Raw genomic sequence first — 13,707 nt, forward strand, 5'->3', positions numbered from 1 at the left:
ACTGTTGAATTAATTTTCTTATAAAATATTTTGAAAAAAATAATGATTCACTAATAAAACTTGTTTCAAAATTATCTCACATTATTTTACTTCTTAAATATCTTTTCTTTTCTCTTGTCTTTACTATATGAAGAATATTTTTAAAAATTTATATTTTTTCAAGAAATTAAGATTTTAAATTTTATTTAATTGATTTTATTGGTATTTGTAAAATTATTAGAAATTAAAAAATATCTTATAATAGTACACGTACCCAAGTACTGATGGCTCTGGAAATTCATTGGCTAGCACATAGCTAGGAATGTTGACTTCAAGGATGGCCAACGAAGGTTGTTTTTCCTGGAGGGGAAGGATGGGATCATGGAAAAACAGAGACGCAGAATTTCCACCATGACCTTTTTAATTTATCGAAATAGAATGTTCTTTTGCATGTTGCATCTAAATCATGGAATTGATATCAAGTTATTACAACGTAACTCATACTGTTAATGAAGCTTTGGACGCAAAGCATCGAAAAAATTAGAATGCATCACGATCAAATGAGCGTAATATATAGAAGGAGGAAACGGTTTAAGTTTTGAAGTTTTTTATAGCTATACATTGCAAATCCACAATCAAATTTCAAGAATCAACGATAATGCAGATTCATTAAGGTGCCTTGAAAGTCATTGTAAAAATTGTAAATTCTTGGAGAAGTCTTAAAAAGCTGGGTCCTTGTTTCCAAAGATTTTATCCATATATATTGATTAGTCTCTCCCTTAAATTTCCAGAATCTGTGTTGAATAATCTTCTTGTATGTGCTGTGCCGTTCAACAAATTGCACTGTCTTTTGTTCTCATTCTTTTTCAACAGTTGTGAAATGTCTTTCGTTTTTCCCATTTGACAGAAACTAATCAACCACCACTTCTAAGAAAATTGAATCTATAAAGTTGGCTTGGCTTCGCTTATGTACCAACCCACTCTTCGTGTCTTTTGTTCTCATTCTCCAAAGTCAACCTCGAAGGCTGCATGCGCCATGCTGTTCCTTTCTTATTCTGGAAATTATGATTGCCAGGACCATATAATCAATATAAATATAAATTTATAATTTAATATAACATATACAAGTTGCATTATTAATTACTCGTTGCTAGTAGGACTCATTTCTCAAATCCCATATAATGCAAGAGATTATTAGCCAGCTGGCTGGTTAATATTTGGTTCAATACAAAGTGAATTTCTTCTGGTTTTATTAACAAGCCAAGGAAGAAGGAAAAAACTTTTTTTCCCTAATTATAAGACATGTTATTAATTTTTTCCCACGTTAATAGATGTTGGTAAGAAAAATTATGTTATTAAAGTGTATATTTAATAAGTGCAATGTTAAAAACTTATTAAATTGTAAAAAGAATTAACAATTTTTAATTTAAAGAAAATATATTAAAAATAACTTGTAAATAAGATTAGAGGAAAAAGTTTAAAGGGAAAATTAATTTTTTTAAGGTAATGTTTGGTTTATTGAAGGAAAGGAGAGTTTAAAGCGAAAATTTTTTAGTGAGTTTGGTCGTAAGATTCCACAAGGATAGCAGATGCTTTCAAACTTAAAAAATACTTACGTATGTATTTAAAGATTGCCCATCAATAATATTTTTACATTGATCATATGATTTGATCTCACATTACAAGAAAATTAGGATTTAATAAGAACCATATATTGCTCATGAATAACTAACAAGTTATTAATGTTTAGCAAGAAATAATTTTTTCCTTGTTAATTAGCGAAAACCTTATTTCCTTTCTAATTTTAGTGAGGCAATCAGAGCTTCATTAATTATCAATCCTATATATTTAGCTAGGACTTTTTGTAAGGAATGCGGTCCTTGCTAATATTAGGGAAGAATGCTATCGTTGCTAATATTAACAAGAAATTTTGTCATCATTATTTTCTTGTTAATAAATTGTAATTGACAATAAAATATCAAGGCTAGCAAATAATGAGAGAGGAAAATTCCTCACTAATTCCTAGCAAATGGGTTTTATTGGAGAGAAATAATTTTCTCATTATTTCCTCGCTAAATTGTACATTGATTTTGAAAGAATTAAAATGTTGGTCATAAATAAATTCACTCAAGTAATTAACTAGTAAATAAAATTTAAAAGTACACAATATAACATAAGTAATTCAATTTGTTAACCATATATGAAAAGCCATAACATAGGTGATATAATATGTTAACCACATCAAAAGTCATATATTATGATAAGAGAGCAGAGAAATATTAAACTCAATGTTTTTTTTCAAAAGCATCTCATACATATAGAATAAAGAGAAGACTTAAGAAATAACATAGTTATTTTTCACCATCAATCATTTGGATTTGGTTACTTGTAACTTATGAATTGAATTCTTATCAGCTATATCACTTTTTTTTTTTTTGTTAGTTGTAAGGAAATGCTTTTGTTAGCTGTGCATTTTTCATTTATTGCAATGCAACAAGGGACAAAGGGCAGTCACAGCAAAAAGGAATTGAGGATGGAAGTGCTGGAGGCTGATTTGAACAATGTGAAATGATGTTTAATTAGTTGTAATTGATCAATTGATGCAACTCTTGAATGGTAAATACTATCTCGTTTTAATTATAAGATAAAGCTAAACAATTTTATGGTTATTAAAATAATAATAATTAATATTCTTAAATTTATAAAAATATTTAACCTTTCAATTTTGCCCCTCCCTAAAACTAATGATCAAAATATAATGTGTCTAAAAATTACAACTTGGTGCAATGCTTAAAGAAAAGCAATATTGAAAAAATATTAACCAGTATATCTTTATCTTATGTTTAAAATCAAATAAGACTTTAAAACTTTTTTTTATAATTAAGACCTGATCATCTTACAGCTTCAGAATCAAGAGGCCAAAACAAAGATCATCAAATTATATCATCCTCACGATTAAATCTTGGGAGCAGCTTCATTGTAAATGCGTGCCTTGATATCTCTTACGTTTCCTGTTCATTGCGTCTTCATAATGAATTTAAACCATTCAAGTTATATTTTTAATATACAAATTAATTTGTACTTTGAATAAAAATTATTAAATTTAAATCATCGAATCCAATCTAATAACTCATATTTGAAAGGTTTCCTCTAATCGAGGGAAGTCAACTCTATGAATGCAGTTGTACTAGAGCAAAAAGGAATTAAAAATAACATTAAACTTTTGAATACATTATATTGTATCTGTTTCTTTCAATATAATCAGTATATAGTTTTGATTCTGATAATCAGTATATAGTTTACTTTAAAAGAGTATACACTATTTCGAACAACTAATATAAAAAGCAATCACGTGTAAATGGCGGGTTGGTATCTATTTTCTTAATAGAATAGGTAGCGGAGCGTGACACGTGAGGAAAAAATAATTGACACACTCTACCGAGTTGTTGCCTAACATTTTTGGCAGAATGGTGCTTAGGACCAATTCAGAAAGTTCATTATGTTTAAGGATCTTTTGTAATTAATTCTTGGGGATCTTGGCTCCTTGTAGATGGGCAAAAATTGGTAAGAAGGACCATTAAGTAAAAATATTTGAAAAAAGGACCAAGGTCCTCCCAACAAATTAAGGTTATAGCGTGAATTCTCTTGAAGGACCTCCCCCCCCCCCCCAACCAAAATAACTTAATTTCATGGTCTTTTTAGCATTTTTTTTTAAGGAAGAGTTTTTACCAAAAAAATGACAGATCAATTATATATATAAATAAAAAAATCCTTTCCCGTTGCTGCTGACAACTTTTCCCAATAGGGTTGGAAATCTGTAGGTTTCTTTTTCTTTGAAAAAATTATTTAGAAGTCAAACAATGAAAAATTAGCCGTGAAACTTTCAAAGTTAGCCATCAATTTTAGGTGTTCAACCAGTTTGGTCACCTTTTTTGTGAAAGAAATGAATTTAGAAGTCAAAGAAAAGTAACTTAGGACTAAGATAAGGAGAATTACTTAATCACACATAGTTCATGTTAATTTTGGCATCCTTCGTCACTTTAAAAAATAAAAATTAGCAATAATAGAAGTTAGTATTAAGATAAAAGTAAATTAGTCGTTTTATATATATATATATAGAACAAAAAATTTAGTCTTCATGTTTATCTCAATTATCAATTTAGTCCATTAAAATTTATTTTTTAAATTCATCTCATCAGTCATCAATTTAATTCTTATTATTTAAAAAGAAAGTAATATTGTTAAAAATCTGTTAAGATAAATAGTGAAATATTGATAAGGTGAAAAAATGAGGTAGCTTTAGATGAACTTGAGCCTAAAAAGATTTGACCTAAAAAGTTAGATTATCTAAAAACTATATCAATTGCTTTAAAAAATAATGAATTTTGTACGATAAGAAGTCAAAGAAAAGTTAGATTGCAAAAACAATGATTTAGAAGTCAAAGAAAAGCAATAGTACTAAAATAAGGAGAATTACTTAATCACACATAGTTCATGTTGATTTTGGCATCCTTCATCACTTGAAAAAAAAATAGTAATAATAGAGTTTAGTAGTAAGATAAGAGTAAATTAGTTGTTATATATATATAAAACAAAAATTTTACATTTATCTCAATTATCGATTTAGTGCATCAAATTTTATATTTTAAATTAAAAAGAAAATAATATTGTTAGAAATCTGTTAAGATAAATAGTAAAATATTGATGAAAGTGAAAAAATGAGGTAGTTCTACATAGGCTTGAACCTAAAAAGATTGGGCCTAAAAAGTTAGATTATCTAAAAATTATATTGTTTGCAAAGTGAAGCCTTTGAATTTTTAAGTTCAAGGCCCGCCTTGAAGCCTTTTTATTATTTTTAAATTTTTTTGCTTTGAAATGAATATATGATAAGTAAACAAATTAAATCATAAATAATTAAATATTAACCAACTAAAATATCAAATCATTGTTAAAATTTTAAAATAAAACTAAACAAAGTTTAATAAATCAAACAAGTCTTACCTAAATATTAATAAACCAATAAGACCCAAACATTAGCAGCACCATCGTAATGATCATTGTGATTTTCATCATTATCATATATAATATCAACAATCAAAAGATTGTGTTTCACTTTGAGTTGGCTCTTCATATGGCAAAAATATCTAAATTTTTTCATTTAAATGAGGATTTTCTGTTTTTTCTTTTCCATTTTTACTGTTTTTTTTTTCAAATTTGAATTTTCTCCCTCAATATTTCTTAAATATCAATAATTTTTAATAAAAACAATATATGAATGGGCCAGCCCTCAATTCTAGAGGGTTAGCCACTTCAAGCCTATTAGACTTTACCTATTTAAACCTAATTAAGCATTGGTATAACATCCCAATAATATCATATACTATACTTTTCACTTGATGACTGCACATAATTCTTGAAATTCAAACTACAAATTTCATATCTATGATGCCATTGCAAATGTACAAGGATTTAATTAACTTTTACAAAAGAGATATAATTCTATCTACCACATTGATAATCAGCCGAAAATGAAAGAACACCATTTGTTGCAAAGTTTTCCTCTCCCGTTCTTGGAATTGTAGGTGGAAATATGAAAGGCTTTGGTGGTATTGACAGCTGATCCAAGCTCCCTTCCAACATCTCAATCACTCTGTTCATGGGAGGCCTATCTGATGGCATGGGCTGAATGCACCATAATCCCACTAGGATCATCTTCTTTGCAATTTCACTTTCTTCTCTCGTTATATCATCATACCCTATTATCTTGTTGCCTGACTCAATTTGGCCATATGCCCAATGAGGAAAGTATATATCACTTGAATAACTTGATTCTTCATTGACATTCTTTCTTCCTCCAACCATTTCCAAAATCAACATTCCATAACTATACACATCTGACTTGTGAGAGACACCTCCAAAATTTCGGTTCCATACTTCTGGTGCTATATACCCAACAGTCCCTCTAGCATCCAACATTGACACTTTACTGTGAGTTTTTGAGCAAAGCTTAGCTAATCCAAAATCTGCTATTTTTGGGCAAAAATTTTCATCTAAAAGGATATTGTTTGGTTTTATGTCAAAATGCAAGATTCGAGCATTGCAACCTCTATGCAAGTATTCTAGCCCTCTAGCTATCCCTCCAGCAATTTGGAGTAATTTTTCCCAACTCAAGGGTGGATTTGTCTCCAATTTCCTGTTGTATATGAACTTTTCAAGCGAACCATTTGGCATGAGTTCATACACAAGTGCTTTTTTGCCACCTTCAAGACAAAAACCAAGGAGAGTGACAATATTTACATGTGAAGTCCTACTAATGCTGACAACCTCATTGATAAATTCTTCACCATTCCCTTTGGATGCATTCAATACCTTCACGGCCACTGGGCAATTTTTTATTGTAATCCCTTTGTATACTCTACCATAACCTCCTTCTCCCAATTTGACTTCAAAAGAGTTGGTCATTTTCTTGATTTCTGAAAATGTAAATCTTTTTATTGTTAGAGGTCCATTATTTCTGATGAAGGATTCTATGCGCTGATCATTGTTTGTCATCTTCCAAAACTCCGCTGACAGAATCAATGACAATTTTCGTCTCAAAGAGACAATAAGGATGCATGTCAGCAGAGCTGCAATTCCTCCAACTATTAGACCTGTCGACAGAAATAGAAGACAATTCAGGGGGGTTAAAAAATATGACGTAGCCCCTTATGATGGTAAATGGGAAAGGACATATTATAATAAAAGATAGTCGTATTGGGCTTATTAGGCTCATGCTGCATTCCAAAATGTTACTTTTTATTGATGTCACAAATGCCAAATAATTCTGCACCGGTTCAGATTTTCATGTGTTCTATCCTGTATAACAACAGCAGCAGCAGTAGCAACAATAAGTCTCATATGTCCATGTCTATGTGAGATTTGACAAAGTTTTATGTTGACTGTCAAGGGTTCAATACAAGCCTCCTCTTTTATTTGGGTTTGAGATCGACTACAAATATAGACAGAGTTGTTCTATCCTATATAACGTATGGTTTTTTATAACCAAAATGTTGCATGAGAAAGCTCAACCAAGACCTGAATCTGTTATTGAACTTGTAAACTGGATGATTTGTCGGAGACTTCGAGTCATATTACTGAAGAGGGGAAATGCGGCTGAATGTTGACCTTAAAAGGAATTTTCATTGGGATTCGGTGACAGTGTTTAGTGGTTGGCTTTTTATTGTTAAACTTAAGGAAAATAAAAAGGAGGAGAAAAAGGAAAAGAACTACTGCTCCAATTATTTTTCAACAAGGATATTATATACAAGAGATTGGTGTTCTGAGGGACAGAATCAGAGCGTTGGGCTTTTATTGACGGAATTCAGGAAGCGGCCGCAATTTATCAGTAAGAAATATCTCATATTTCAAACATTTCGACATCCTCTTACAATGGGAGTGGAAAAAACTAGTTCTGTCAGGTTGATTACTGGATGTCTGCCGACAGATTCTAAACTTCATTTAATCAGAACTGATATTTCCTGTTTGTTAGCTAGGTTTAGGTCTGTTTCTTTTTGCTCTTTATCTCAGGTTGTAATATAATGTTGTCTATGTAATATATTTTTTTTTAAAAAAAAAAAGGTTACTTTTTATTCTTTAACTTTAATTTGTCATTTTTCAACAGCAAAAAAATGAAGCATTCAACAGAAAATTGTTCGAGGGCAACATTTAGATCTCTGTTTGAGAAGCTTGGTTGTCAAATGATCAATATATACAGCTTTGAAAGTTTAGTCATATACAAGCATTTTCTGATTCATCATGTAATACGCTTCCGTGAAAAAATTCTAACCATTACATGACCATGTTTTGATCATCGTGTGAAAGAAAAAAATGGGCAAGAGAGGATATGTAGAGGGAGCGTACCAATTATGGGCTTTGACAAACGGGCCTTGCTTCTACCTGTCACCCAACAACAACATATTTCATCAATAAAACATGAACCAAGGAAAAGTGGAAAACTTACCAATTTACAATGACTTTGTGGCTACAGTCAACATATAGTAGTTAGACTACTATTGCAAGCTTACTGTAGCATGTGTTTGATTTGAGAAGAGGGAAGGGATGTTAATCCAAAGGGAGGAGAGAAATTTAATATTATTTATTTGATTCAAGAGTAGAGAAAAAAATAATTATATATAAACAATTTTATTTATATTTATTAGTGTTAAAATATTAAAAAAGTGCATTTATATTTTTTAAACTTATTACAAAAAACATATTAATTATGGTGTGATAAATTTTATTCCTCTTCTCTCAATACTTCCAATTTGAAGGGAGGGTTGGGAAGGGGAGGGAGGAAAAATATTTTCAAGCCAAACAACCTCCCTTCCAATCAAACCCCCCTAAAAAAGAGTACTGTAGAATACTGGAAAATATTTCAGGCTGAGATCAAGAAAGAAAGTGAAACACTTTAGCATACCTGAACAGCTATTGCTTTGCACACTGCCGTCTTTGCAGAAGCACAAGGACTCCTTTCTGGTATTGCTGTAACCACAAATCCCATCAGAAGCTTCGCACTCATCACAACTCTTAGCAGTTTGCCAGTCAAGAATAAACCCTTCATTCATGGCCTCTCTGTACTCATTCATCAACCCTTCACTTGTAATCCCGTCCTTCATCACCGTCACGACAACACTCTCTTCACAAGTATTGGACCAATCAAAACCCTCAGTTTCGTTCCCCGTCACAAACACAAAGGACTGCTTCACACCAGATGTCAAACACGTTATGGGCGACGCATCAGAGGGGTGAGAACTGCAATTGTAATGAAAGCTAAGGTTCAAATTCAAAGGGGAGTGAGAAAGGGGCAAATTTCCCAGGGGAACCTTGTGAAGTGCTCTTGGACATGTTTGGTTGAAAGTGTCAACATCAATAAGGTGAACGGTATGATTGTCATAGTCTATGTCGGCGACACGATAATATAACCCAGGAGGTAGAGAGAAAATGGGGTAGCCACCTTGGTCAGAGCAGATGAGGCCGAATTCTTGGTAACCACAGTATTGGTCAGGAGGGGAACCATGAGAGACCCAGAAAGGGTACCTGATTTTGAGCCCATCGGCACAGTTGTAGGTGGGACAAACTGTGGAGGATGAAGTGGAGTTGCTAGCAGAAGCACTACGGTTGAAGAAGGAAAACAGAGGGAGAAGAAAACATGCGAGTTTCAGCATTACGAAATGTTTCTGTTGATGTTGGGATGTATCGGGTTGATTATGGGTTTGGCAGAAAGATGGCGACTTTGGGTCTTGTGAAATGGTTATGATATTTTCTGCTAATATAAAGAAACGAGATGCAGTTGTGGACAAGTTGACTTTGCCTTGGCGGGGGGACAAGGGACTCAGTGGATGTGAAAACTGAAAGGTACCGTATGGTGATATCGAAAAGGAGGCAAAATCCTCGAAATTTCTTGGTTATTAGAATTATTTCGAGTCTGGATGTTCACACGTTACAGAAATTGCTGAGCAAATGATGACATACAGATCTCAGGTTGAGATCATATTCTGGGGTATAATAGATGGGAAGATACTTGGAATTTAGAATTTCCAATGGACTGGAGGTTAAACTGTTAAAGCACTCATGATTTATGAAAATAACTTCTGGAATAATATTTTCATGCGAAGTTGTGAATTTCAATTTTTATTTATGAAATATTTTAATTACATTTATATATGAATCTCACCTCAATTTGTGTGTGCGAAATAATCCCCATTTACTAGATTGGATTTTACTAATAGCATATTAACGTTGATGCTGTACTTGCAGTGGAAAAGAGCAGGGGGGGAAAATAACGAAGAGAGAAAAGTGGAGAGGTTTTGACACTTTCTCGTGTTTGATTAAAGAGAAAAGAACAAGAAAAGGAGTAAATTTAAAAATAAAAAAATAACATGTATAACTCACATATTTTTATATTCAATTTTTCTATTCAAATATAGAGAAATTTTGAAGAGAAAATTCAATTTTAAAATTTTTCCATGAATCTTTTCATATTTTACCTGTTACCTCCCACCATTTTTATCATAATTTTTCCTCCACTTTAAAATTTAAATTATTTTATATTTAATAATTTAGGAAACAAAAATTAAAATTGGACAAAATAATCTTTTTACTACTAGCATCGAGTAAAAGAATTTACAATTATATTTTTATTTAATCAGTAATATATAGTAAAAATTATATAAATAATATGTTAAAATATTAAATTTTATTCTATACAAATATTTTTCTACAAATAATAAAGTTTTTCTTATCTATATGAGATTAATAGTTTTTCTTTCTTTTCATTTTCTCTCTATCAGCCAAAGTATAGAAAGAAAAAAATTATATCTTGTTTTTTTTTTCTTCTCTCCATTTTTATCTCACATTTTCTCTTCTTTTTATTTTTTCTTTGTAATCCAAGCATAGCATGAAACTCAAGCTGAACGAAGATCATTGCAAAACGAAAGCAAACCTTAAAAATAATACAAAAAAACAAAATGAAGACCATAAAGAAATGAAACAACACGTTGCAGAAGTATAGTTACATGACATAGTGTTTGTGATTTTGTTTAAAGTTGGAAAAACACTGCAACACTGGCCCATTAAGGGCAAGGTTGACCATTTTGAAGGACAGGCCCGGCCCATCATCTTCTTAAAAATGGGCCTACCACCACCAACCTAACAATTACTTCCTACAACCTAACATAACAAAGCCCGATCTAAACACCGAGATGCTAAGGAAACAGTGTTTGAAGGGCTAAAACATTTGACGATGGCAAGTGGTAAGGTCCTATGTTTATGTAATATGTACAGAATTGGGGTCAAGGCCACCTTGGAGTTGTAGCCCCATCCATGAGAGAAACAGAGGGTGTTATATTGCCATCTGACTGTGTCTCTGAGAAGTTATAAGACATGGCAGCATTTACGTACGATGTTGCCGAGAATGTCGCATTCGCCGGCCACTCGCTGCTTCCTCCAATTTGAACATTATCTGTTCCTATTCCGTAGCCTTCCTGTAAGAAACCCACCTGATGATCATATGTCATTCCTAGATTGTTGTTGTTGTTTGGCATTTGCTCCATGTTCTCCCCTGTTCGTAATATATAAATAAATTCTCGATCAATTATTCTAATTAATTAAGGAATCAACAATGATAATCGAGAAAGTTATACTAATTAACATACCTTGGGTTAGTGTGGAAATGTTAGCCGCCAAAAATGAATCAATTTCCTCCAAGCAATTCCACTTCGCGTATGCTTCCTTCACCAATTTCTCTATGTAGTTCTGCAAATTGACGACATTGTTCTCGTACCAATTAATCAACCGAACAAATAAGTTATATTTAAAATAGTCTCTCTGTTTTTTTTTTTAGCAGAAATTAAATTAAGAAGATGTGATCAGAAAATAAATTGGGTCATACCCTGTTAAAGTTAGCCGTAATATCCTTGCCCCAGAAGATGTGGCCGCTCATTTCAGCTTTGACGACCTGGCAGGTTGGAGTCAAATAGAGGGCGAAGTGGGGCCCACGGTACAAGTAGAGCTTGGTCCCCATTTCACATGTCCTCGCGTGCTTCACTGTCGCTTCCCACATTTTATCGGACATCCCCATCCCCAGAATCTGCCATATATTCCCACCAGAAATAAAATTACATTCCCACGACCATACATACATATTAATAATTAAGATTATTAATAATTAGATAAACTGGGAAATGGGAATTACCCCTCTGAGTTTCTGAGGATCGATACTTAACAGCTTCAGAAAGTCTTGTACGGTTTTGATATGCGCTGACGACAACTTCTTGTGGAAAGCTCCTTCTTTCCCGATCTTCTCCAGACGCCACACTTCGTCGTCCAACATTGGCGGATGATGTTTCTTGTACACTTCACATCCATTTTAATTTACGTTAGTTTCCTTGTTTAATCACTATACATATATTTGTAACAAGTTGTGATAAGTTAGTTAAATACGTATATATACTGTATTTTGCATAGCTCAATAGTATAAAATTCATGGTTTTCTGCAACAGTGCAAAAAGGTTGCATTGGTGGGACCATGGGAGTCTGCAAGGTTGCGGGAAAAATTAAAGCTTCTAAGCTTAGTTGTGTTTTTGGCCAAAAGATTAGCAATCACTTTCTTGATCTGTTGCCATATATATAAATAAATTAAGGGAGAAAATAAGCGAGAAGAAAAAAATGCAGACAACCATTTACTTGCTGGAAAGGGTGAAAGGGATGTCCAATATATAAATTACACAGACACATTCTGGATATATATACAGCTATAAAGTGGATAACCATACAAACATACATATATAGATTATTTTACAAATATATACACACAAACACACACACACACACTCGAGTCTTTGAATTTAGATTACGACCTCAAACTTTCATTTGCAAATATATTTATTATTGTATAAAATTCTGAAATATGATCGAAATTATATATATATTTATAACCTGGGCTTTCCAGAAACTATGCCTAACTAGCTATTTTATTTTTCGAAGATTGTATAAATAATTTTTTATTCGAATATTTTTTTTGTCAAAGTTGAATACGTGTGTGTAGCCTAATCTATACAGAGATGATGTTCAAATCATGCCAAATTCCAGTAAAGTTTTACGTCTTTTCTTTCTTTTTCATTGTCTACTTTGTTGCTGGCGTGCAACTTGGAATGATGTGGGACAGTCATTAAAATTAATGTAAAAGATGTAAAGCTGTACATATATAGTTTTAGAACTTCATGAATATCTACACATGTATAGTGTATGTCTGCACATGAAATGTATATCTAATAAATTTTCTTCTTGACTAGGTCTACGTATTTATAAAAGAAGAGGTTGATTCAAGAACTGGTATCGACAACCTAATATTATGGTAAACAAATGACACTTGTAAACCAAATGACTGATATATTGATATTATTCTTGTTAATGATGCTAATTAAAAATAAATTGAACCCGAGTGCAGGTCAAAGCTTAAACACCAAAATGTTAAAAATATATGCAAGACCAAGGTGCTTAAATTCGAACCTACCAAATTATGGCCTTTGCTTGCAGAAAGCCAACCAAAAACTATGATCAAGAAGTGCAAGTTAATTTGATTGAAGTATATGAAAATAGAATACTTACATTCTCCACGGTGATCCTTGACGACAAAGGCCTCCGTCATGCCCTCACGAATCCGAACACCAAGGTTACTCCCCGGAGCAACTCTGACGGCGACACGGAATTTCCGGCTCCGAATCCAGCTTGAATTGTCGGTGAACTCAATGTCACCGATCGGTGCAATCCCATCCCTCATGGTAAGGTTCAACTCTCCGGTGAGCAAGGGTCGCTTCCCAGCTCTCTCCTTCACTGTGTGTCTATCGAACTCATCGGTGGTCCACGCGTCCTTGTCGCCGGCGGGGAAGTCTCCGTCGAGAACCACCAGCTCCAGCTTGAGGGGTTGGGGGAGACAGGTTCGGACCAATTGGTCACCGTTCTTCTCAACAAGCATGACTTGGATAGGTTTCCCATCACTGTCCAGAATCCTTGTTCCAGTGAATATTGGGAGAGAAAGCTTCTTGCTGAACATTAGCTGATAACCCGATGCTTGAGTCTGATCGATTGCTTCGATTCGCAGAGAAGGAGATCGAGTTATCGAACGTGGAGCACAATGCCTCATCGCTCGTTCAACCTCTTCAGTCACCTAATTAACAACAATAATTGTAA

General features: G+C 32.9%; 2 protein-coding genes across 4 annotated transcripts; both read right to left on the reverse strand.

Annotated features, from left to right (window-relative positions):
- Positions 1-5,426: 5,426 nt before the first annotated feature.
- On the reverse strand, positions 5,427-9,473 carry LOC129300179 (LEAF RUST 10 DISEASE-RESISTANCE LOCUS RECEPTOR-LIKE PROTEIN KINASE-like 2.1). 3 transcript variants are annotated; one of them, XM_054938711.1, is made up of 4 exons: positions 9,055-9,473; positions 8,435-8,769; positions 7,879-7,914; positions 5,427-6,629 (listed from the first exon to the last, which is right to left on the reverse strand). In XM_054938711.1, exons 1-4 carry the CDS (start codon positions 9,180-9,182, stop codon positions 5,479-5,481), a joined length of 1,650 nt encoding a protein of 549 aa, XP_054794686.1. In that variant the 5' UTR covers positions 9,183-9,473; the 3' UTR covers positions 5,427-5,478. The 3 variants fall into 3 exon arrangements, with proteins under 3 accessions (XP_054794686.1, XP_054794687.1, XP_054794685.1); XM_054938712.1 differs by lacking the exon at positions 9,055-9,473 and adding an exon at positions 8,972-8,999; XM_054938710.1 differs by having other exon boundaries at positions 8,435-9,473.
- A 1,012-nt stretch (positions 9,474-10,485) lies between these two features.
- On the reverse strand, positions 10,486-13,678 carry LOC129300178 (protein SAR DEFICIENT 1-like). Its single transcript, XM_054938709.1, has 5 exons — positions 13,126-13,678; positions 11,711-11,871; positions 11,408-11,605; positions 11,172-11,271; positions 10,486-11,077 (listed from the first exon to the last, which is right to left on the reverse strand). The coding sequence occupies exons 1-5, from the start codon at positions 13,658-13,660 to the stop codon at positions 10,809-10,811; spliced, it is 1,263 nt and encodes a 420-aa protein (XP_054794684.1). The 5' UTR covers positions 13,661-13,678; the 3' UTR covers positions 10,486-10,808.
- Between the last annotated feature and the right edge of the window lie 29 nt (positions 13,679-13,707).

The sequence above is a fragment of the Prosopis cineraria genome, unplaced genomic scaffold, assembly GCF_029017545.1.
Source record: "Prosopis cineraria cultivar Desert tree isolate PC_DT_omini unplaced genomic scaffold, ASM2901754v1 PC1464, whole genome shotgun sequence".
Taxonomy (NCBI): Eukaryota; Viridiplantae; Streptophyta; class Magnoliopsida; order Fabales; family Fabaceae; genus Prosopis; species Prosopis cineraria.